Raw genomic sequence first — 27,130 nt, 5'->3', positions numbered from 1 at the left:
GTGCTTGAAACCCATGATCCTTCGAATCAAACTAGTTTTTCTTACACTGGGTAGCACATGTGTGCTCTAAAATCCCATGGTAATTCCTCTGATTTCAATGATTTCCTTGATACGGTCAAGGCCTCCAGTAACCAGAGGCAGCCAAGCAGCCCCACATTTTCCTTTTATAAGCTTCATTTCGTCGTCTATAACAAATCACTGTGTGCATTGCCCCTGTAGCACTGAGCCTGGACCCACCTGGACCCTACTTTTGCAAAGTAGGCTCAAGAATAAGCAAAACAAAAACATGCACGGAGAAAAGAGCAAAATGGCTGCCATCACATGTAAAGAAAGTGCTTATTTACCATCAGCGACATGGATTTTACCTTGGCCAAAAAAAGACAAAAAACACTTGGTTGTAGGTGAGAGGACAAAACACCTAATCAGTCCAGAGGTAAAACGAGAACAAAGGTGGTGGCTTCATCTAATAAGATATTAAGACTTTTATTCTGCATTGCTGCTTCTGGTGTAAAGCTGGAGTACTAACTCTGTTGCCACCTACAACGAGGATTTGTACCAAAAGATTTTGGTGTCTAGAGACCAAAGATATATATATATATAGACACACACACATATATATATATATATACACATATATATATATATATATGTGTGTGTATATATATATATATATATATATATATATATATATATATATATATATATATATATATATATATATATATATATATATATATATATATATATATATATATATATATATATATGTATATGTCTAGCAACTTCTTGATGTTAAACACAGACAAAACTGAAGTTATTATACTTGGCCCTAAACGCCTCCAAAACGCATTTTCTAATGACATAGAAGCTCTGGATGGCATTAATTTGGCCTCCAGCACCACTGTAAGGAATCTTGGAGTCATCTTTTTTTTTTCAAAATATTTGTATTCACATGAAAAGTGTAACAGTGCATTACAGCAAATAAGGCATTTTCATTTTTCTACTTTCCCTCAACCCAACTCCATCCCAACCCATCCCACCGACCCCTCTCCTGGAGCAATAAGGCAACAGTACATTAATTACATAACAAATGAAAGATACAATAATATACATGTACATATATACACATACCTGCATACATACACACATGTAAACCTATACATATAAACACATATATCAAGGGATGTCACATGGGCTGCATGTGTGGTGGACAGGAGAGTAAAGATATTGGAATTATAGGCAGATACAGGGAGAATCCCTACAACGACACTCTATCAAGGGGGAAGACGGTCTACATTAACTGATCAGTGGTCTCCAATGAGCATAAAACCTATCTGAAGAACCCCGGAGAGTAAACTTAATTTTTTCCAACTTTAGGAGAGACATAGTATCGCTCAGCCACATTTTAAAAGAGGGTGGTAAAGGAGATTTCCACAAGAGAAGGATTTTCCTACGAGCAATCAAGGAGGTAAAGGCAATGACATTGGTTTGGGTGTTTGTCAAGTTGATTCCATCTGGAGGCCTACCAAAAATAGCTACATGAGGGGATGGAGAGATCTTTAGACCTACAATTTCAGAAATACATTCGAAGAAAGATTGCCAGAAGGTAGATAATTTAGGGCACAACCAGAACATGTGAGTCAGGTCGCAGGGGGCCTGGGAGCATCTATCACACCTGTCACTCAATCTATCTGGATAAATCCTGGAGAGCTTAGACTTGCTATAATGTAGTCTATGGAGAACTTTAAACTGTATTAGGCTAAGTCTAGCGCAACTAGAGGATGAGTTGACGGCTCTCAGGGCCTCCCTCCAAAAGTCATCAGAGAGGGTGATCTGTAGTTCCTTTTCCCAATGAGTTCTAATCTTATTAATGGCAGATTCATCAACCGGAGAAAAAAAGATCATAAAAATAAGAAACATGGCGCCTAGATAAAGTTCTTGCTTTAAGTACCAGATCCAAAGTGACGTCTAACTTGTGCCCAGATCTTTAGAGTGTTAATTACAACGGGGTTAGATGTGAACTGTGAGGGGGAAAGGGGGAGAGTGCTACACACGAGGGCTTGAAGTGACGTGGATCGACATGAATTGGCCTCCACAAGACACCAGTCACTCTGGGGCGAAGTGAACCAGATGCATGATCTTATGTGTGTTTGTGGCCCAGTAGTAGCCCATAAAGTTAGGTAAACCAAGCCCACCTAGGGACCTATCCCTCTGCAGTAATGGTCTACTAGCTCTAGCATGTTTACCAGCCCAAATAAATGAGGAAATAATATTATCAATAGCAGTGAAAAAAGATTTAGGCAAAAAAATAGGTAGGCATTGGAAGATGTATAGGTATCTGGGCAGTATGTTCATTTTTATCGTCTGAACTCTTCCTGCTAGAGAGAGTGACAGGTGACCCCACCTTTGTAGGTCAGATATGACTGTTGCCGTCAGGACAGTAAGATTTTGTTCTCGTAACGCACTAAAAGATGTGATTGCAATGCCTAGATATCTAAACCCTGAGTTGGATATTCTAAAAGGCAACGACAACGGAGTTAACTCTGTAGCCGATTGGTTGATAGGGAAACATTCACTCTTTTGGATGTTTAATTTGTATACTGAAAATGAACCAAAAGTGGTCAAAAGTGAGAGTATGTGTGGATTACTAGCTATAGGATCGCGCACATACAGAAGCAGGTCGTCAGCATATAACGAGAACCTATGTTCGATATACCCCCTCTGAATCCCCTTAATTCCTCTCTCTGCTTTTAGAGCAATTGACAATGGCTCGATAGCAATTGCGAATAGTAATGGGGAAAGCGGACAACCCTGACGCGTCCCGCGGAAAAAAGGGAAGAATTTGGAGCGCTGGGTGTTCGTACATACAGAGGAGTGAGGAGAAGAGTACAGAAGTCTAACCCAAGAGATAAGGCCAGGACCGAAGCCCAGATGTCGAAGGACAGAAAACAGATAGGCCCATTCAACCCTGTCGAAGGCCTTCTTAGCATCAAGAGATATGACTACCTCTGGTTCGGCAGGAGAAGGCGGACTGTCGATGACGCTAAGAATTCTTCGGACATTTGTGAAGGAGTGCCTTCCCCTTATAAATCCCGTCTGATCTTCAGAGATAATGGAGGGTATAATAGATTCCAACCGACGAGCAAAAATCTTCGCGAGTATTTTCCCATCTACAGACAGGAGCGAGATTGGGCGATATGATGTACAGTTCAATGGGTCCTTGCCCTTCTTAAAGATCAGAGAGATAGAGGCTTGCATAAGGGTGGGTGGCAGTGAGCCTAGGTTGTACGACGAATTAAACATATCTAATAGTAATGGGGCCAGTTGATTTGAGAATTTTTTATAAAATTCTACCGGGTATCCGTCAGGACCCGGTGATTTGTCACTATTCATGGACTGTATTGCCTCTTTAATCTCAGCAAGCTGCAGGGGGGCATCTAGTATCTGTTGGTCATTAGTCGAAATCTTGAACATATCTAGTTTATCAAAAAATGTACGTAGCTGATCTTCGCTATCAGGGGATTCAGACGTGTAGAGACGAGAGTAGTACGATTTAAAGATGTTATTAATCTCTCCCGGGTCGGAAGTGTGAGAGCCCAACTCTTCCCAAATCTGGGTGATTTGATTCGAGGCCACCCTAGCCTTTAATTGGTGGGCCAGGAGACGGCCAGCCTTATCCCTATGTTCATGTATAGACCCTCGTGAATGTAGAAGGAGTCGTTCAGCCTCTCTTGTTAGGAGAAGTTCTGTTTGGAGCCCCATCCTTTAAATATGTCAGGTGATTGAGTGGAAAAGAGTTGGTTGTCTAGATTAATGATAGCCTCCTCAAGCTCTCTTTGGCGTGCTCTACGAATTTTATTAACATGAGACGTATGCGAGATGATCTTACCCCTAAGAAAAGCTTTAAGGGTTTCCCAGAGTAGGGACGCAGAGGTCTCTTCATTTTGGTTGGTCTCACAGAAGAATGCAATTGATTCCAAAATACACTCACAAAAGCCTGCATCAGATAATAAAAGAGGGTCAAGACGCCATAATCTAAATTCCTTGGGCTTATGATCAAAGTGCAGGTCCAAGATTACAGATGAATGATCTGATACAGTTATCGGTGAGTAATGAACTGAGACAATCGACAAAATAAATGTTTTATCGACAATGAAATAATGTATACGCGAGTATGAACGATGTGCATGGGAATGAAAGAGTATTGCCTAACCGAGGGGTGTAAAAATCTCCACGGGTCGACGTAGCCATAGTGATCCTTAAAAGCAGAGAGAGTCTGTGCTGTTTTAGAGGGCGCAACTGATCTGGAACTAGATCTGTCTAGTGTTGGGTCTATAACACAATTCATATCTCCTCCCAATATTAATAGATGGGAATTCAAATCCGGAATGGTGGAGAATAGCGATTTCACAAAATTATGATCATCCCAATTAGGAGCATACACAGATACTAAGATGACCGGCTTCTGATAGAGTATGCCAGAAATTATGACATAACGTCCATTTGGATCTAAAATTGTATTAGTAGGGGTGAAATTTACATTTTTCCTAATGAAAATGGCTGTGCCCCTTGTCTTTAGGTTGAATTGCGAATGAAAAATTTGTCCAATCCACGGCCTATTCAGCTTTCGCTGATCAGAGTTACAAAGATGTGTCTCCTGTATAAACATTATAGCCGCATTCAAGTTTTTAAGATGGGTCATAATCTTTGTGCGTTTCACCGGAGCATTCAACCCACCAGTATTCAGAGATAGTATCCTGACCCCCTGTCCACCACCAGTCCCTGTACCAGTTACATTAGCCATGACACCACATATAGCATCCAAAGTGACAGGTCAGCCCTATAACATCCATAACTAAAAATGGAGAAAACAGTGTACATAAAAATGACAAAACAGAATGTAAATTAAATAGCTGCCTCCAACAAATGGAAACCCATAGCCCCATCAAGATCAATGTCCCACCCTTTCCCGCCCTCTCCCTCCCATCCTCTACTCCCCCTCTCTCTCACCTCCTCCCATGCCCCAGCCCCCCTCCCTCCCCACCCCCCAGCTCCATCCAAAAACGTGCCTGCCAATAAAATTGGCAATGACTTCCCTACCTGAATCATCTCTCCTTCTTCAAAGTGTCTCAGTACCCACATCATGCTAATACAACCTCCTTAATAAGTGTGAAAAATTGTGAACAGCATGTGTCACCATTGTGACAAAAAGAGAGCTGAGCCAGAAGGCAAAGCTCTCAATATACCGGTCGATCTTCGTTCCTACCCTCACCTATGGTCATGAAGGCTGGGTCATGACCGAAAGAACGAGATCACGGGTACAAGCAGCCGAAATGGGTTTTCTCAGACGGGTGGCTGGCGTCTCCCTTAGAGATAGGGTGAGAAGCTCAGCCATCCGTGAGAGACTCGGAGTAGAGCCGCTGCTCCTTTACGTTGAAAGGAGCCAGTTGAGGTGGTTCAGGGCATCTAGTAAGGATGCCACCTGGGCTCCTCCCTAGGGAGGTGTTCCAGGCACGTCCAGCTAGGAGGAGACCCCGGGGAAGACCCAGGACTCGGTGGAGAGATTATATCTCCTCACTGGCCTGGGAACGCCTCAGGATCCCCCAGTCGGAGCTGGAGGATGTGGCCCGGAGAAGGGAAGATTGGGGTTCCTTACTGGAGCTGCTGCCCCCGCAACCCGATCCCGGATAAGCGGTAGACGATGGATGGATGGATGGATGTGTTAACAAGAACAGTGCAAAGGTGCACACTACGTGCTGTTTAACGTTAGTTATAAAAGATTACGTCCCAACAGAACAGCGGTTGCAACGTGCCCAGAAACAATTATGAACAGCATATGTTAACCTGGTAATATAAAAATATAATTGTACAAAAAATAAATGTAAACAACATGTCGCATTATGCGCTGTCTTGACTAGGTAACGTTAGATTGATAAAATTAAATTGTGTCCCAACATAATGGTTGTAACGTACCCAGTCCACCATCAATGCAGCGCTAGCGCGGTTTAACTTAGCCTAGCCCAGCCACCGCTAACCTAGCACAACATCAATGGTTAGCTAGCCGGCTCACGTTCATGGCTAGCTGCAAAGGCTACAGCCTCCACGGGCGAGGGAGACTTTTTCTTAGCCCCGTTTCTCAGTGTGATCTGCAGAAGAGCAGGGAACAGAAGAGCCGGTCTGAGGCCTAGGTTGTACAGCTTTGACATGATGTCCCGGTACTTAGCCCGCTGTTCGAGGACCTCCTGTGTGAAGTCTTCGTAGTGTCCCGCGGTAGCGGAGATCCCCTCGTCTCTTGCGGCCTCCTGTCTCAAAATGATGCAGAAAAACTAGTCCATGCATTTGTTACTTCAAGGCTGGATTACTGCAACTCATTGTTATCAGGTTGTCCCAAAAAGTCGCTTAAGACTCTTCAGTTGATCCAAAATGCAGCGGCACGTGTATTGACTAGAACAAGGAAACGGGATCATATTACTCCTGTATTAGCTGCTCTGCACTGGCTCCCGGTAAAATACAGAATAGAATTCAAAATCCTTCTCCTGACTTACAAATCAATTAATGGTCAGGCTCCAGCATATCTTAAAGATCTCATAGTACCTTATAAACCAACTAGAGCATTACGCTCCCAGAATGTAGGGTTACTTGTGGTTCCTAGAGTCTCTAGGAGTACAATGGGAGCCAGAGCCTTCAGCTATCAATCTCCTCTCCAGTGGAACCAGCTTCCAGTTTGTGTTCGGGAGGCAGACACACTCTCCACATTTAAGAGTAGGCTAAAGACTTTCCTTTTTGATTAAGCTTATAGTTAGGACTGGCTCAGGTTTGCCCTGGATCAGCCCCTAGTTATGCTGCTATAGGCTTAGACTGCCGGGGGACACCTCCCTGCTCTCTTCCTTCTCTTCCTCTCTCCTCCCTCCCCTCTCTTCTTCTCCCTTCTTCTCCCTCTCTATCTGTATGCATTTATGTAAATGTATGTTACTAACTCACCATCCGGGGTATCATCCCCGGAGTGTCTGTCTCTCATGTGGCAGGTTGCCACTGATAAAGTTTACGTCAGGATCATGAATCGTGGCTGTGCCTGCTCCCCTGGTCCTGCTGGACACCGTGAAGCCTTATTGACATTTTCCTGGATTCATCCATACTTTCTCTTTTTTTTCCAACACAACATAATTTCTGTCAAATGTTGTATTTGTACTATGTTGTTTATCCTGTACACACGACATCTATTGTCTGTCCATCCTGGGAGAGGGATCCCTCCTCAGTTGCTCTCCCTGAGGTTTCTTCCATTTTTTCCCCTTTAATTTTGGGGTTTCTTTTAGGAAGTTTTTCCTTGTGGGATACGAGGGTCTAAGGACAGAGGATGTCGTAACCTGTACAGTCTGTAAAGCACACTGAGACAAATGTATAATTTGTGATATTGGGCTATACAAATAAATTTGATTTGATTTTGATATATATATATATATATATATATATTCTGATTCTGATATGTGTATATATATATACATATATACACATATCAGAATCAGAATCAGAATAATTTTAATTGCTTTGAATTTGCTCTGGTAACATTGGTGCATAAATATTAAAAAAATTACAATTAAAATGTACAATTAACAATATATACAAAATATAAACAGTAGGGGTAATGTACAACACACAACACGACGACAGTCGGCTGAGCAGTACGTTAATGTAACGTGTAGAGGGGGGAAGGAGAGACAGTGTCAGTGGGAGTCTCTGGCCTTGTTGATGAGGCCAACTGCAGAGGGGAAGAAGCTGTTCTTATGACCTGAGGTTTTGGTCCTGATGGACCGCAGCCTCCTGCTGGATGGGAGTGACTCAAAAAGTCTTTATCCAGGGTGTATATATGTATATGTATATATATATATATATATATATATATAGTATATATATATATATATATATATGTATGTATATGTATATATATATATATATGTATGTATATGTGTGTATATATATATGTATATATTTATATATCATCGAGTCCATCCTCACCTCCTCCATCACCATCTGGTGATATGTATGTATATATATATATATATATACATGTGTGTATATATGTATATATATATATATATATATATATATATATATATGTATGTGTATATATATATATATATATATATAATTCTTGATTATAAAACATCTTTTTTGCAGAGTATGTTACTGAACTCTTGACCGAGACTCTACGCTTGTGCCAAGACAATGTTGATGAGGAACCTTTTGAAGTCCCAGATCCACTCAGCAGTCGGTGGGAAGAACCAAACAAGAGGGATGCTGTTGTGCTGTATAGAAGCAGATTCAATCACTGAACTGACATTGTGTTTTGTTATTGACTCTAATAAAGTGCTGGATACTTGAACGAAGTGTAGTTGTCAGATGGAAAAGTAGCCCGGATCTTTTGAATGGCACATGATGGCATTCTGTGGTTCTTACAAAGTGTTCCCCAGCAGAATCTCACCAGTCACAAACGACCTACTGATGGCGGCTGACGCTGGCTCCCCATCTCTACTCATTCTCCTGGATCTGACTGCAGCGTTCAACACGGTCGACCATCAGATCCTCCTTCAGCGCCTCCTCCTTCAGCGCCTCCAATACACCATCGGACTCTTTGACTCTGCCCTGAGCTGGTTCCAGTCCTACCCCTCTGGAAGAACATAATATGTATCTTTGGGAGGTGCAAGTTCCCAGATACACCCAGTAGCCTGTGGTGTCCCTCAAGGGTCGGTTCTCGGCCCCACTCTGTTCACCCTCTACACCAGACCTGGGCATTGTACGGCCCCCAGGCCACAACCGGCCCGTTGGCTGTTCCTGACCGGCCTGCGTGAGGACACTGGTAAATTAGATATCAAACTTAAATAAGTGTACATCATGCACGCAATACAACGGCCCTTTGTATTTATTTTGAAGGCGACTGCTATTTTTTAAATCACGTGCGTGTGGGCGTGCCTGCAGTGTTCACGCCTTCACTGTAACGGTTTGGCCAATAGTAGACGGCACTAACGAGAGACGTGAGTTAAAAAAAGAAAAATTGATACTGAATGCCGCGTTTTCAAGAAGACATGGACTGCTAAGTATTTATTTACCGAAGTCAAAAGTAAAGCTGTGTGCTTATTTTGTGGTGCGCAGGTCGCTGTGTTCAAGAATTACAATTTGAGTCGCCACTACGAGACCAAACACGCAGAGAAATTAAAGAACTTGACCGATGAAGAGTGGGAAAAGGAGTCGGATGCTTTGCTAGCTAAGCTGCAAATCGAACAAGGACTTTTTACAAAACATTGCACATCCAGAGATGCAGCTGTCAAGACAACTTACGTCTTATCCCGCAAAATCGCTAGAAAAGGTAAACCGTTTTCTGACAAAGAGTTTATTAAGGAGTGTTTGTTGGACTCTGCAGCATTAATATGCCCGGAGAAAAAGGAGGCATTTGAGAATGTGCACCTCTCCCGACGCACTGTAACAAGGAGGAATGAGGACATCGCGGGAAATCTGGAGCTTCAGGTGAAGAACAGAGCTGTCAACTTTTTCCTTGGCTTTGGATGAGAGCTGCGATGTACGTGACACTGCCCAGCTACTCATCTTCCTACGTGGGATAACTAAGGAGTTCAAAATTACGGAGGAGCTGGCAGCCATGCAGTCAATGAAAGGGACAACAACAGGGAGTGATTTGTTCATGAAGGTAAATGAATGTGTGGACAAGTTGGGACTGAAATGGGACAAGCTGGCAGGCGGGACAACGGATGGTTGTTCAAATCTGACGGGGGAAAATGCCAGACTTTTGAAGAGAAAGCAGGATAAAGTGGCAGAAATGAACCCTGAACAGAAATTGGAATTTTTGCATTGTATTATACATCAGGAAGTGTTGTGTAAGTTAGTGTTAAAAATGAACCATGTTGTTGATGTTGTAACTAAAATAGTTAACTTCATCAGGGCAAGAGCATTAAATCACAGACAGTTTGTTGCACCTTTGGAGAAAAATGGGACTGAACATCGTGACATAGGCTACCATGCAGCTGTCAGGTGGCTCAGCCTGGGCAAAGTGCTTAAAAGAGTATGGGACCTGAGAGAAAAGAGTTCAAGACTTCTGTGTGAAGAAAGGAAAAGACGTCCCACAGCTTTCAGATGCAGACTGGATGACAGACCTTGGTTTTGCTGTCGATGTGACTGCACTAATGAATGAACTAAATGTCAAACTGCAATGCAAGGGCCTTTTTGTGCATGAAATGTACAGCGCAGTGAAGGCTTTCATGAGAAAGTTGCAGCTTCTCTCAAGCCAATTGGAGGACAGCATTCTCACCCACTTGCCAACACTGAAGGATGCCACACCATCAGCTGATCACCCACAGATACTCATCCATGTTAGAAGCACTGCATGGTGAGTTTTCAAGGCGATTTCAAGACTTTAAAACAGTTGAGAATGAAATGCACATGATTTTTCCCCATTTGCATGCAATGTGGATGATGCACCCAGTGATGTTCAGCTTGAACTAATGGACCTGCAGTCTGACACACTTCTGTCAGAGCACTTTAGGTCAGTCTCACTGCCTGAGTTTTACTCTTCCCTGAAAGAGGAGAACTTTCCACACATGAGGAGATATGCTCAGAAGATTCTGGTCCTCTTTGGATCTACCTACATATGTGAACAGACATTCTCAGTGATGAAGAATATCACTGATGATCACCTGTCAGCTGTCCTGCGCATATCCACCTCAGACATTCAACCAGATTTCAGCGCACTTGTTCAAGCCCAAGACAAACTGGATTTTTCTAACTGAACAAGTGAACTGAAAAATATCAAAAGCACTTAATGCTTTTTGTATAAAGTTGATTAATTGCTTATCTTTACATGTTGTAAAACATCTTTTCAGTATTGGTTTGTGAAGATTAACATGTTAAAAATAAAATACTGATGTAATGATTGTTTTTACTGTTTATTACTTCTATAGAAGTATTTTCCTATTTGACCCACTCACAAACTTTCATATATTTATTGTCAGAGAATATCCTTATTATTTTGATTACCAGTAGCAGCCACAGCTGCCGCTACCGATGCCACATGCAGCCCCACTGTCGACATCTTCATCATCAACATCATCAAACGCCTGCCTTGAGGAGATAAAGGCTTGGATGAAAGAACATTTCCTTCAACTAAATAGCTCAAAAACAGATGCTATTTTAGTTGGCACACCACATCAGGTCCAGTCTTCCCTCATAACCTATATCACTTTTTCTGGCCAAGACATACCCCTATCACCATCAGTTACCAACCTGGGTGTAAGATTTGACCCTCATCTGACCTTTGACACCCACATCAAACATCTGTGCAAGACATCCTTCTACCACCTCAGCAACATTACAAAACTCCTTCAAAAAGGGCCTAAAAACCTTTCTTTTCAAAAAAGCCTTACTGTAAAATCTTATGTCTGTTGTTGTTGTTGTTGTTGTTGTCCTGCATTGTAGCACCTTGAGATTGGAAAGGCGCTTTACAAATAAAATGTATTATTATTACCTGGCGGTATGCCACATAGCGATACATTCTGTAAAACACAAGATAATAAATGTCAATGGTAATTGCTTCAACCTCATTTGCTTATTTATCTATTTATTCTGTGACTGTACCAGAGTGACCATTCAACTTCCCATAAATACATCAAAGTTTCTGAGCTCTATACATTTGTGAACACAAGTAACCTACTCATTACGTGGCTGATCACCTGCTTGCTGTCTGTCCCTCTTTGAATACCTTTGGTAGGCTGTCTGAACAACATCCAGACAATTTGATTGGAATCCTGGGTGATCTGTTATGCAGGTTATGTTTGCACCATGTCCCTCATATTCATTGATTTCCTCCATGACATCCTTTTCTTGGCAGCAGCTCTTCAATTGCTTCCATAATTGTACAGTTTTCACATGTGCACCTAATTGTACAAAGAAGAGTGGTAAGGACATGTACACAATATGCAATATCCAGAAAAAAGGCCAATATTAACGTCATCTTAATTTCATACTATTTAAATGCCTGTGGCCCGTTTCGCTCGTAAGCAGTTGATAAACCTGTTATGGTGATACGGTGGTCGGATCTACCTAGTAGCAACTTTTACCCATTTCACGTAATTCTCGTAAAGTTACGACATCGTAACTTCCATGAAAATCTGGTAAGTTTTGTAATAGCAATTTAAATGTCTACTGTTTAAATAATGTTCTAATAAGGTTACAAGTGATGATCTGCCTATTTCTCTTTTCATGCATTTGCACAACTTTACAAGTTCCCTTATCAAGCCAGGGTCAACTGCCTTTCGAAGGTATAATGGGGAGACATTGTAAAACAGGACACAGATGATCCTCTCATTAGATTTACTTACTGATTAACTCTCTGAGAAAGAATCTTGGGCGTGCCATTTGTTTTAGTGTTTACATAACTGTTATCAAGGAGACGGTCAGGATACTATGTTGCTCCAAGAAACAAATGTCTATGTATATATACCCAAAGATAAAAGGATTGAGTTTCCCAGGACTGGGTTCATCAGATTGGAGGGAATATATGACGTTTGACATCAGACACAACGATAGAAACTCAACCGCAAAATCTTCGAGGAAGAATCAAGTTATCAAGCTTTACAGACGTCGATGTGTCTAAGTAAAAATATTTAGCTATCGAGCAATTTGCGGACAACTAGTCAGGTTCCATAACAATTCAAGGAAACCAAGTTATCAACTCGATATAGGATAGTTTGTGATCTATTTACGATCGAGGATAATGTTACGTTTCGTTTTATTATGATGTATTTACTATAATACTAGAATACTGTGGCTCGAGCTGGTCTGTTTCCACTACGTTAAACTCGCCTGCATAATCTGATTCCACGACACTGGCATCCTCTTCAATAAACTCCTCCTCTTCTTGAAGGTGCAACGAGTCTATTGACGACTCACTGTCACTCGATTCTGTCGAAATATCCGAGCCAGAGTCCGACATCGCCACGTCTGCCATGCTGTCTGTGTATTCAACTGGTGGACTCGTGTTCTACTTGTGACGTCAGAAAATGGTGTCGGCTGTTTTCGGTAGCGGCGGGGGGGGCAATATTTATATAGAATTTATATAGGGCTTTTCGAGCCCTCAAAGCCGCTAACAAGGAACTAGGCCTGAGGACGTTTACATGCCAGTTTCATTGAACAACCCTACCTCTGTGGCGGACATGCTGTCCGAATGGGCATCTTTTCTCACGCATACCTTATCTGGTTATAATCTAAACAAAGCTAGCTCCCTGCATCCTGTGTGTCACAGTTTGAAACTCTCTGTGTGTGAGAACTCTTTTCACCATAGCCATGCATATAGTTCTGATCGAAGTATAAGATTATAACATCATACATAGTTATGCGTATGGTACATTAATCAAGGTATAAAAGTACAACAATATATATACATAGTAATGTGTAAAGGATAGAATAAAGAAAGGATAGATATAGATCTCAGAGGGAAAGAAAGCAATGATGTTTTACACCGGTGGGAGGCAGCAGTGCACTGAATGGTGTCTAATATGCAGGAAAAAGAATAAGAAGACTTGCACCTGCACTTCAGTCAAGCCTGTTTTTTTGTCATTTTGTGGCTGAATGTAATGAAATATAATATAGATATGTGCCGTCAGTTTATAGGCTAGTATTACAACACTAGAAAACAGTATCAGAAGTTACACATGTTTGTGCAATCCTTAAATATCAAAATGTGAATTTACGGAGAATTTGAGTAATTAAAACTGAGTTGAAGCAGCCAAATCTGACCAGTGCTAAAGGAGGCAGTGAACGAGTGCATGGGAGTGGGGCCTTCTGATAAGCCACAGCTTAACAGCTCTATCATGCTGCCTGCAACAGTTTGCTCCTGTTCATTATCACATTTCAATTACATTTTGTAGGGAATTAAAGTTTGCATCAGTGTAACTTAGTGATTTATGGTGGTTGTTGTTATAGACGTTTTTTGACAAATAAAATCTGTGCACCTAACAACGTGTGTACCTAGGTATAATTGTTTCACTCATTCAAGTGAAATGCGATCAAAAGGTGGCGAAAACCTTATTGCAGCTTTTACAGCACTAAGAAATAGGATGGTTAAGTTGTTCCAGAAAGTCCCTCACCTTATTTGTCCCATTTTATTTTGTGTATTTTACAATGAAAATAAAATGGGTAAATACCCCGCTTCAAAAGACCCAAACTATCTCTTAAAGTGCAGCTATTGATGCTCACAACAACACAATTGTATGCAGATGGTTGTAGTCTGTAGCCAGCCAGAGGTAGACTTGGCTGTGGTGGAGCATCGTCGTGGGCAGCAGTGGGACTTCTAGCCGTCATTGGTTGTTGATATGACAGGGGACGGCCAGCTTGAACTTCATCGAGAGCAGAGTCCACTAGTGGCACCTCGCAGGGGAAGCCCATGGTGCAGAAGCAGGAGTGAAGTCCTTGTAGATCTCTGGCACTTTGAGGGCAGACAGATCCAGCAATTCTCCACTGGTGTTTTTGTATAATGTGCTGCTCCTATATGAAACTAATATAGAAACATCAACACATTGCTATTCTGCGTGCATAGCTTACTTTCACATAATAACTAATCACCTTACTCCCTCTGCCACTGTTCTCTGCTTTGGATTTGTGGACATCACAGCCATGAACTCTACCGGATCTGAGTGTGTAGTTTTAGTATTTGAATTACAATTGCATTAATCTCCGACTTGCCACAGTTCTTGTTTTGTGCCACTGCTGCTCGCCCTCCGTACAGCGGAGTACTGGGGGAACCACTGCTAGTAATGTGCTGCCTGGAACAGGAGAGTAACACACGTCCACATGGTGCCATGATGCACCAGCTCAACAGGGGTCGAGTCCTTCAGTCCCACCTGTGAGAGAAGAAAGTTTGTTACGTCTTCTTTGTGTGATTACTTTTCAGGGTAACATTTAGGCTTGAGAACATTGTGCTATTTTAAGGAGTAAATAAGCAGGCTTTTATACTCATTCATTTATGTTCATAATGTATGAATAAAGAACAAGAATTCATTAACAACAGAACAGGATCAAAATACAGTGGACTGTGCATGCATGCACAAACCAACCAGTCAGTTTCTGGGGACTGTGGTAGTAAATGGACTGCATTTATAAAGCACTTTTCCAATCTTTGTGATCAATTTCTGAAATTATCTCCAGGAACATGGTTAACCAAATGATAACAAACACAGGAACGACACTTCCTTCTAGACTCAGACTGTGGGGCTTGTCTGACTTCACTGAGCTGTAGCATAACGGCCTCACACATAAAAATACAAAGTCGGTTCATTAAAAATGCAAATACCGTCCTGTCCACTTTTTATTCATTTATAAACACATATCTGCATGCAAATGCAGAAATACGCGTATCGTCATCAGACCGATGGTTTCCGAAATTGCACTTTTACAGCATGGCCTTTCTATCCCTTCTATCAATTAAAAAAACTTTCGATCCAACAAAATCAAACTAACAAACCGTACATGGACCATTCCTATGAAAGTTGCTCAGTGCTGCATGAAGCCTAAACGCAGCGTTCTTCCGCTTCCATGGGGCCCATTGAGCATGCGTACTGGTGTTTTCCTTAAACTCCGCCTCTCGGCCAAGCCCCCAGGAATTGTGGATAATAACTCTGGATTCGGCTATTATGGCATTTTACAACTTTTAGGACTTCAGGATTTTACATCAAAACAATTATACGCTGATTTACAGACGCTTATTCCCCAATGTAAATCAATGGGGGCGGAGTATTTTTGGCGGTAATGTACCTCAACGCTGGTTGACACACACCGTAAAACCGAAGACGAAGAAGAAGCAAGTCTTAAAGCGGAAATCTGGCGCCAAACTCTGTAACTGTATCCGCATGTCTGATGGTTCAGAGCGAGTGAAGCTCGTGTCTTCCTGCAGTTCCACCTTTTCACTGCGGCGAAAGCAGTTTGTGTTAACTTAACACTTTTCAACCATTTAAAGGTGTTTGACAGTCAACCCGGAGCTAGGAGAAGCACTACAGTTCTGCTGCTGCAGGAGACACAATGACTTCACTAACTCTCAAAGGAGTGACAGTGAATTTCCCTTTTCCTCCTTATGAATGTCAGAAAGACTACATGAGCAAAGTGATTGAGTGTCTTCAGGAGGTAATGTGAAGCACTGCGATAGGTTACACTCGTGTTTGTAATGTTTCTCAGCTGGACAGGAACTCATTCATAAATTGGTGTAACGTTAACTTAACGTTAACAGTTGTAAACAACGTAATTATTGCTTTATTTGACTGTGAGCTCCTTGTACAGTCTTCTGAAAGATATTCGATGGTGTGTATCAATGTTAGTAATGTTGCGGCCTTTTACAATCAACACGTGATTAACTTTACCTTATAAAATATTGTTACTGTCATAATAATCTTCCACCAAATGCAAAGCTTGAGATTTTATTTTAATAACAGCTGTTTGGTCGCTGAAAGTGAAATAATTGTATTTGTGAAACATCTTGCCTTGCCAAAAGTTAACATCTGCTGTAAGTTCGGCAGAGATGAAACCAGCATACATGTGTGCCTGTTTGTTTCAGAAGTCGAATGGGGTTCTGGAGAGTCCCACAGGTACTGGTAAAACTCTGTGCCTGCTTTGTGCCACCCTGGCCTGGAGAGGGCACTTCAAAGACACCATCTCTGCCAGCAAGATAGCAGAGAGGCTAAAGGGGGAGGAGATGTTCCCCAACACACCCCTGTCATCTTGGGGGACTGCTGCTACAGACGGTGGCACACCAAGTATGTTCCATCATATGAGCAGCCCACCCGGTGCTGTTTAAAGTGTTTCAGGCTGTCTCTTTCAGGGCCCAGTATTGGGTAACCACACGTTAGTTTTTGTAACTGTTGAGCTCCAATGTCTCCTGACAGCCTCAGTGTACAGCGTTAGCAAATGACAGAGAACAGGGTGTTGGTACTAGTACAAAAGTTCTGTGGAAAAAAAGTGGATGTCTGACACTGTACATTTAATAACACAGGACAACTTTACTGCAAATTTCTGCTGTGCTCAGATAGCTAACAGCTGATCTCCTCTGAGCACAGACACCCCCCCTCTCTGTCGCTGACCATACACCCGCTGCAGACACATTCCACTGCTCTTATACCAATGGCATAATGGGTGCATGTGTGGATTGCACGTAAACCTGGCCTTGGTTATTATCACACAGTACTGTGTTGCATTCTACAAGTTGTTTTTTCCATCATCTTTTTGTTTGCAATGCGGGACAGGGGCTTAAAGTGGAGGACCCCACACTTCTCTTTCAGTGGACAAGTGTTAGTGTAGTGTTTATTTTAAAGACACAATACTTTGTAAAAATAATTACTATGACAAATATTGTTAATATTCATAATTGAAATCCTATATTATACAATAGGGTTGGATATGACATTTATTCTTTCCTCTCTAGAGTTTCCAAGTAGGTAATTTCATTATACTCTAAAGAGAAAAGCAGCTGACCTGACTAACTACACCACTATGGTATTCATGTACTCTATGAAATATAATGTAATTATTGTGTATTATTGTTTCTCAGCCTACTACACCGATGTTCCCAGGATCATATATGCATCCAGGACACACTCTCAGCTGGCACAGGTGATCAAGGAGTTACAGAACACTTCATACAGGTACATTTATCTTTTTCATCAGTAAAATATGTTAGAAATATATTTATTATGCATTATAAATGTTGATGAGTGGATTGTTGCTATTGTCAGGGTCAGCTCAGATAACTTTAGTACCAACCAGTTTGTCTCTTTTCCATTAGACCCTCCCCATCTCCATATGCCCACTAACCACAGCTTTGCTCTGTGCTACAGGAGAGTAGCTATTGGAAAAAACATTTTGAATATTGACATTGTAAATGATTAATTACTAAAAATTCTGTTATCACTTAATCATTATGGGGTATCGAGTGTAGATTGATCAGGGAAAAAAATAATTGAAACAATTTTAGCATAACGCTGTAACATACCAAAATGTGTAAAAATGGAAGGGGTACTTTCTGAACCCACTGTATATTGCGATAGCGTGAATAGTCCTCTATTTATTCATGCCATCCATCACCAGGGACAGGATCCTCCCACACCACACGTGACCCCAATGAGTTGAATGCCCCAGGAAGACACAGACCCCACCCGCTGAGAGGTGTAAAAATATAACATCCTAACGGTTCATTATGAATGTGGCAGGTTTACCTAATGGGAAACAATGGCTTAGTGGTGCAAGATGATAACCGGGCAAGTTTTCCATTTGTCTCAGGCAGCAAAACATTTGTAGCATGATGTGTTTGAGTTAATCTGTTTACATTGCACGTCCTGCGATGTGAGTCTTTCACATTTGCACATGGCAAACTCGATGCTGTAACTATCTTGCAGCCCTACAACAGACTGCTACTAAATTCACACTTTTTAAAAATATTTATCCATGTAACTAACTGTATTGCTTGCAGAAAGCTTTCATAATTTCAAAGCTGTGTCAGATGCTGAGCCATGCTCAAGATAATTATTATATTGGCATTTGGGTAAAACCCAGAATATCCCCAAATACAAGTGATTACGTTTTTCTTCGACACTAATTAATTACTGCTCAACTACAGAGCCGGAGTAACCCCCTGTTGAGCAGCTCAGGTTAAGTGCCTTGCTCAGGGGCTCAATGGTGGCAGCCCTGGTGTTGAACTCACAACCTTCTGTTTTGTATTTGGAGGCCAAACCACTAGACCACCTGTTCAGAGCTGGTATAGCATTGACATGCGTTTTCTGTTCTCTGATCACAAGTGATACATGAGTTCCCACTAGTGACTGGATGTTAATGCCAGGTCTGAACATTGCACCGGTGTGCTGTGACGTGACGTGATAAAGCAGAGCAACACTCTCGCGCTCCACTCGGCTTCATTCAAGATGGCCATGTTGTTGAGAATATATTTGGCTATTGGAATGATCAAATGAGATGAAGATGAAAATTGAAAAGACCATTTTTGTCTATTCTCTTGACTTAAGTCATTTGCTTGTTTTCTTCACGTCTGTTTCACTTCGACTCATCTCACCGACGGGCCGAAAAGCAGCCCTCAAGGGCCGGCTTGTGCCAACGTTGCAGGACACAAATTGGGGCGACAGATGCTCACTGACGGCACGACACCGGCCTTCAGCAGACTTGTCGGCTTGGTGTGTCAGGGCCTTAAATCCCCACATCCTCCAACAGAGCAACACAACGGTTACATTTCAGCAACAAGTCAGCAGATTGCGACTGTTAGAATGCTGCCTTGTGTACCGTGTGTGTGCAGAGCTCTGTCCTCCACCCTCACACAGGAGAGGAATCAAACAAGTGAGAGTAAAGTATCTTTATGTCCCAATTATGTTCTGTCGTTTCATGCAGTCTTGGAATGAAGAACTTCCGACATCCTCCTCTACCTCCTACTCCCGTGGCCCCTGGCTATTGGCGAGTAACCTAGATTGGGCTTTATTAAGTAGAAATGCCTGTGAAACCCTAATTCCAATATTGTTATTTGGAAGATCTACTGATTTGAAAACCTTTAATAAATAATATGTTACTTAAAGGCTTAAAGTGTCACTGCAGATGCAGCTAAATGATCAGAAGCCTTCTGTCGGTGAAGTACCTTTCTCTGATGTACACCACAGATGAGCTGAGTTTTAGACCATTTCTGATAAACCCCATGTATCCTAATGTGTTTCTCTACTTATTCAGGCCAAAGGTGTGTGTGCTAGGCTCAAGAGAGCAGCTGTGTATCAACCAGGAAGTAATGCGTCAGGAGAGCAACCATGTCAAGGTAAGCAAACTGTTGGTTTGTTCATGCTGTAAGATAACATTCACATTCTCATGGGCATGTTTTTAGTGCTGTACATTTGTACACTATATTCCTTGCTTTGGATTCCAGGTCCATATGTGCAGGGCAAAGGTTTCCACCAGATCGTGTGTCTACTACAATAACGTTGAAGGTAATGTTTGATGTTAACACTTAAGAACTAGTCTACATACAGTATATATCAATGAGGAAACACAAAATGACTATAATGGATGGACTACCACAGGCAACATCCATGTGGAAGAATGTAATCTAGTAAAGCATGCTGTTAGACATTTAGTTCTAAATGTTAAACAGGCTACATGTAATATTTAAACATCGATATCATTACCACAGTGGGACTGGGACTCGCCACTGGAAGCGAGACATGAGCCTAGTGTAAGCGTTCTGTCATCCAATCCTCACTGACTCGTAAACGTATTAATTATCCCGGTGCCTTCACCAGGCTGACTGCTGACATTTACTGAACTAAAATATTTTATATGTTGGCTCCATGGGAGAAATCTACAGTGTTGGAGGTGTTGATTCATTGGTTTTGTTTCCCCACTCACCGTAGCGAGTGAGGGGAAACCTGCCTGTAGTGAAACAGGCCAGCTCACTGATCAGTCGATGTATTTACAGTTAATAAGTTTGGATAGTTGTGTGATTTAAGCAAACTGTCTATGCAGATAAACTAAATGCTAAATAAATAGATTTGAATTTGTAGTTTCTCACAATCGGGTCGGTGTGGATTGATACATTTAATAGAAAGGAAGCTGTGGTTACAGCTAATTAACGTTGCACTTGCATGACTTCTGTTTGTTAAATGCTACTTGTATACCTTTTTACAAGTCTGACTTTTCATCTTTTCTTCCTTAGAAAAGAGCACAGACAGAGATTTGGTGAATTCTGTCCTTGACGTGGAAGACTTGGTCAAATACGGCAACAAACAGAGGTGTGTGTGTGTGCGTGTGTCTGTGTCTCTGTCTCTGTCTCTGTCTCTGTGTGTGTGTGTGTCTGTCTGTTATAAAATGTTGGATAATACTGAAAGTATCGTAATTCTTTTCACAGTTTCCTAAAACACAATTTGACCTCCTTCAATAGATTGTTTAATCCAACAAAAACCTAAAGAATCACCTGTTACACCCTATCCACCACCTAGCAATACCCCATTCATCTCCCCAAATACATCTATAGCCATCTAGTAAATCCCTTGCTACCAGCCACAACAACCTAGCTGTGGCCTCCACCTTCTCCACAACATCTGGTGATCCTCAGAAGGATCAACCCCCAGGTTGAGAAGCACTGACTTGGTAAACCTTGTCAACCTTGTGTAGCAACCACCAGTTCTCAATAATTAAGAACCAGAAGTATTTTTAAGGTTGTTCTTTTATTGGTGCTTGAAAAAAGCAGGCAGTGACATCAGCTGACGGTTTTGGTGCCATTTATGTTCGCAATTGCAGCCGTGTTGAGAGTGGACAGTTGAGCAGAGAGGCCATGGAGGAGAGAAAGAACAATAAAGAGCTAATAAGACTAACGTATCAATACCTGTTCAACAAGTATAAATATTTTATTTTTATATATATATATTTATATTATTTAAATATGTTTTTCAGCACTCATTAGGCTAGCTAATTGTTATTAACAAGCGGAAATGAAACTCTGTATATAACCGTTAAGCCTAATTTGTGACGTTGCTTTAAATTGAACAAATTGTTGTAGACTTTGTGAAGGCTGAGCACCACCTCCCTCCAGCAGCCTGTCATGCACTGAATAACCTCAGCAGCAAGAGAGAGGATGACGGGATGAATCATAGTGATTTATTTCTCCCTTCATTATTTAAAAAATGTACTCAGTGTTTTTGTGGTGGTAATTAAAAAATGAATCTCCTTCTGGCAAGAAAGGAACAAATATAGAAGTTAGGGCTTTGGTGTTATTTAATGAAGAGTTAGAAGTGTTCAACACGATCAATCGTTTTCAGCTGAAAGGACAGATAACCTGCAGCCACGTGTGCTACAAGTATCTGACCCTGAGTGTATATAGAAACACAAGTAATTTATACAGTAGAGTTGCATGGGCAGGATCAGGTAATGCACATTTCTGTCTACCAAATGGGAACAAAGGCACAGAGACATTACATGTGTTCATTACAACTGTTAACATCTGTCTGCTAATGGCCTGACAATGGTCAAAGTGGCGCCTTACTGTCTGTCAAATGCTAGCAGACACAGGGACATCAGATATGTGTATTACAACTGTGAGAAAACACAGGGTTAGTGACTGGAAGGCCAAACAACTTTATAGAGATAAAATATAAGAAGACTATATGATACATTTCCACAACAGTTTTAACGCCAGGAATATTATTAGTTTTGTTTAGATTTTACATTTGTTTGCGGGGCTATATTATTGAGTTTATATAATGACTTTTGTAAAGTTAGCTGTTGCTGCCCTAGAATCATTATTTTATTATTATGTCCTTTTGTACTGCAGTTTCTGAGTTTCCCTCCAGGCAGAGTAAAATTCCTCGTGTTTGCATGCAGTGTGTACATTTCAGTTGAAAGTGGAACATGTTTCTGCAGGGTCTGTCCATACTACCTCTCCCGTTCCTTGAAGCAGCAAGCAGAAGTTATTTTTACGCCCTACAACTACCTGCTGGATCCAAAGGTGAGCTGACTCCCATGAAGTGAAGAGACGGAGCTTAGTTCCTGCTTTAGTACTTTAAAGTAACTAAAAGTTATAAATAACTCCATATATTCAGTCAACATTTTACCTTCAGTTGAAAAATAAGACATCTGCCTGTTTGTCCCTCTGCCTGAGGAGAAAATAGCAGACGATTGTGTAATATGCAACTTCATGTCATTAGATAAAATTCTGAAGCGGCGGCGGAATTAATGTGTATAATAGAAACACTGAGCCTTACTGCTTCGTACATTGTGTTGGGCAGAATATACCAAACGCTGCCTTTAATTTCTCTGCTGCTGACGACATTCCTTTACTGCTTTATACCCACTCCTGCTAAAGCTTTTGAGTGTTTTTAATATCCATTCAATAGTACAGAAACCGCTTTTTCAGCTGCAACTTTTTCTAAATGCAATGTTTTTTACTACTACAAAAACAGTAAGATAATCATTGTCTGAGAAAATGACCAGAAATGGTCAACATATTGAGTTGGTATCTACTTTTGAATACCTATGGTTCTCACTTGAAGACTACTTGCAAAAAAGCTGAAGCTTTTACTTTACCTTACTTAAAGTCTTGTTTTATTTGTCTTTAGTGTGAAACAGAAGTTGGTGGAGTCTACCTTTTTACCTGTTATTGAATACATTGATGTGTTGGAATGCCTCTGCTCACTGTCTTCACATGCTGGATAGCGTGTTTCATTTAGCTCTGAATTTTGTTACAAACTGGATGTATTACTTACCATTGTGCTTCATACTCTAAAGTATATTGACCTATGTTTTACAAAGCTATTCTTGATGAAAGTCTTACTTATCTTCCCTTTTTTTTATAAATTAGAATTACGGAAACTACAATCTCCATTTGCACAACTTTTTGTGTTTTGTTGTTCCCAAAGTCAGTACTGTGGCTGTCTGTGTGCAAATGTTGTCTTGGATCATTTCATCCATCCATCCATCGTCTACCGCTTATCCAGGATCGGGTCGCGGGGGCAGCAGCTCCAGTAAGGAACCCCAATCTTCCCTTCTCCGGGCCACATCCTCCAGCTCCGACTGGGGGATCCTGAGGCGTTCCCAGTGAGGAGATATAATCTCTCCACCGAGTCCTGGGTCTTCCCCGGGGTCTCCTCCCAGCTGGACGTGCCTGGAACACCTCCCTAGGGAGGCGCCCAGGTGGCATCCTTACTAGATGCCCGAACCACCTCAACTGGCTCCTTTCAACGTAAAGGAGCAGCGGCTCTACTCCGAGTCTCTCACGGATGGCTGAGCTTCTCACCCTATCTCTAAGGGAGACGCCAGCAACCCGTCTGAGAAAACCCATTTCGGCTGCTTGTACCCGTGATCTCGTTCTTTCGGTCATGACCCAGCCTTCATGACCATAGGTGAGGGTAGGAACGAAGATCGACCGGTATATTGAGAGCTTTGCCTTCTGGCTCAGCTCTCTTTTCGTCACAACGGTGCGGTAAAGTGACTGTAATACCGCCTCCGCTGCTACGATTCTCCGGCCAATCTCTCGCTCCATTGTCCCCTCACTCGCGAACAAGACCCCGAGGTACTTGAACTCCTTCACTTGGGGTAATGGCTCATTCCCTACCCGGAGTAGATAATCCACCGGTTTCCTGCTGAGAGCCATGGCCTCAGATTTGGAGGTGCTGATCCTCATCCCAACCGCTGCACACTCAGCTGCGAACCGATCCAGTGACTGTTGAAGGTCACAGACCGATGATGCCATAAGGACCACATCATCTGCAAAGAGCAGCGATGAGATCCTCAGGTCACCGAACTGCAACCCCTCTCCTCCACGACTACGCCTCGATATCCTATCCATGAAAATCACGAACAGGATTGGTGATAAAGCGCAGCCCTGGCGGAGGCCAACATTCACGGGAAACGAGTCCGACTTACTGCCGAGTATCTGAACACAACTCTCGCTTTGGGCGTACAGGGATTGGATGGCCCTCAAAAGTGACCCCCTCACCCCATACTCCCGCAGCACCTCCCACAGTATCACCCGGGGGACCCGGTCATACGCCTTCTCCAGATCCATTCAATCGGATCATTTCAATGTTATGTTAATTGTTTAAACTGTGTTGCTGCTATTCGTGGCCAGGTCTCCCTTGTAAAAGACATGTCTGACAAACCGGGTTAAATAAAGCCAAAATAAAATAAAATCCTTTGTGTCAATGGGAGGATTACCTTATCTCTACTGACGAGGTGACCGCTGCCATGCAATCATCCTGAATTACAAGAAAACTCAAGCCACTTAATGTTTACTTCTCTTGGGAATGGGAATGTTTAGAGCGTCATTCATTCATTCATTTTAATGGAATTACCATGATTCACGAGCCGGAAGTAAGTAGAATTAGCACCAGCATTTTTCTCGTTTGACAAACATGATAGTTGCTAGCTCGCCAGCTACAATAGTTTTGCCTCCTAGTCCTGCGAGTATTCACTGTCATCAAGCTTCCAACACCACCTTTTTCTCCAGGAGGCCTAAATGAACTTCACATTAAGAAAACAATGAGTTTGTACTGCATTATAAGGACATTGACATAGACTTTATTATGATAATTGGCCCTCTTATTACATATCCAAATAAATACTGGTATTTTGTTCTTTCCCTTTGTTCCACAGAGCCGCAAAGCGCACAATATCGAGCTAAACGGAGCTGTGGTCATCTTCGATGAAGCTCACAATGTGGTAAGACTCTTTCCTGGACATACTGTAGTTGTTCTGAATGAACACACTAGAATGTGAGGAGAAAGCCTGCTGTCGGAGCCTCCTCCTGGCTGCATCCAAATACCCCCTGATGTTTCTCAACAACTCTGTATTTAACGTGTCTTTGTGGTCCTGCCATGATTAACTCTATAAATGGGTACAACGGTACAGACTTTAAGACAGTCTCAAAGACTTAATTAAAGCCTTAATTAAAGCTGCAAGCAGCAATGAAAGGGCACTTGCCCATTCATGCGCGCCGGAGTTACTGGCAAGATGCTGGTTGACGTGGACATGCACAACAAAACAGGAATATCATTTCTAAAACTCTTATTTTTCTGTGATAGTGATTGGGGTACATACTTCTTTGTTACAAAAAAGATTTTTGAAGTTTGGTTATTTTATGAATTTATTATGAGTCTACTGAAAATGTGACCAAATCTGCTGGGTCAAAGATATACATACAGCAACATGAATTATTCATTTTGGTAATGTAGAAAGTTGTGTCAATCAAATCAGCTTTGTGGCATGGCCTCTTAATTTCTTGTGAGTGATTATGATTGACTACAGCTGGTGACCCCATTTAAATAGGGCTCATTTGATACAATCATTAGACTCAGCCACAAACGATACAATGGGAAAGTCAAAGGAGCTCAGCACGGATCTGAAAAAGTTGATCATTGACTTTAGTCAGGAAAGTCACTTGGCAGGTCTGCTATGAGCTAGAAGCTGCTGGAACACAGGTGTCCGTGTCCACAGTCAAGCGTGTTTTACATTCAGCATGGGCTGAGAGGCTGCCGTGCAAGAAGGAAGCCCTTAAGCACCTTAAGGCTCAACTGAAGTTTGCTCCTGATCACATGGACAAAGAAAAGGCCTTCTAGACGAAAGTTCTGTGGTCAGATGAAATAAAAATTGAGCCTTTTGGCCACAATGACCAGAAATATGTTTGGTGGAGAGAAGATGAAGCCTTTAACCCCAAGAACACCACAAAGTGGTAAAGGAATGGCTAAATCAGGCTAGAATTAAGGTTTTAGAATGGCCTTCACAAAGTCCTGACTTAAACCCCATCGAGAACATGTGAATCTACAACTGGAAGCTCAATCTGCGTAAGATCCCACATGCCTACCTTTGTAGATGGCATAAGAACATTGGAAATTTGCCATTACACAGTGCATCCGGAAAGTATTCACTTTTTCCACATTTTGTTATGTTACAGCCTTATTCCAAAATGGATTAAATTAAAATTATTTTTTTAAATCAAATTTATTAAAACATTTAATATCACATTGTACATAAGTATTCACACCCTTTACTCAATACTTTTTGTTATCTTGGCTGTGTGCTTAGGGTCGTTGTCCTGTTGGAAAGTGAACCTACGCCTCAGTCTGAGGTCCAGAGCACTCTGGAGCAGGTTTTCATCAAGGATCTCTCTGTACATTGCTGCATTAGTCTTTCCCTTGATCCTGACTAGTCTCCCAGTTCCTGCCACTGAAAAACACCCCCACAGCATGATGCTGCCACCACCATGCTTCACTGTAGGGATGGTATTGGCTAGGTGATGAGCGGTGCCTGGTTTCCTCCAGACATGACGCTTGGCATTCAGGCCAAAGAGTTCAATCTTGGTTTCATCAGACCAGAGAATTTTGTTTCTCATGGTCTGAGAGTCTGAGAGGTGCCTTTTGGCAAACTCCATGTGGGCTGTCATGTGCCTTTTACTAAGGAGTGGCTTCCATCTGGCCACTCTACCATAAATGCCTGACTGGTGGAGTGTTGCAGAGATGGTTGTCCTTCTGGAAGGTTCTCCCATCTCCACAGAGGATCTCTGGAGCTCTGTCAGAGTGACCATCGGGTTCTTGGTCACCTCCTTGACCAAGGC

General features: G+C 41.9%; 1 protein-coding gene across 1 annotated transcript in view; it reads left to right on the top strand.

Annotated features, from left to right (window-relative positions):
• Positions 1 to 15,809: 15,809 nt before the first annotated feature.
• Positions 15,810 to 27,130, top strand: part of rtel1 (regulator of telomere elongation helicase 1) — a 49,166-nt gene continuing 37,845 nt past the window's right edge. The window contains 8 exon segments of the mRNA XM_029447093.1: positions 15,810 to 16,176; positions 16,604 to 16,802; positions 17,594 to 17,687; positions 19,765 to 19,846; positions 19,955 to 20,015; positions 20,741 to 20,816; positions 22,444 to 22,528; positions 25,174 to 25,239. Of these exon segments, the coding sequence (XP_029302953.1) occupies positions 16,075 to 16,176; positions 16,604 to 16,802; positions 17,594 to 17,687; positions 19,765 to 19,846; positions 19,955 to 20,015; positions 20,741 to 20,816; positions 22,444 to 22,528; positions 25,174 to 25,239 (765 nt within the window). The 5' untranslated portion in view covers positions 15,810 to 16,074.

The sequence above is a fragment of the Cottoperca gobio genome, chromosome 2 (assembly GCF_900634415.1).
Source record: "Cottoperca gobio chromosome 2, fCotGob3.1, whole genome shotgun sequence".
In the NCBI taxonomy this organism is placed as follows: Eukaryota; Metazoa; Chordata; class Actinopteri; order Perciformes; family Bovichtidae; genus Cottoperca; species Cottoperca gobio.
This window is presented reverse-complemented; position numbering and strand designations above follow the sequence as displayed.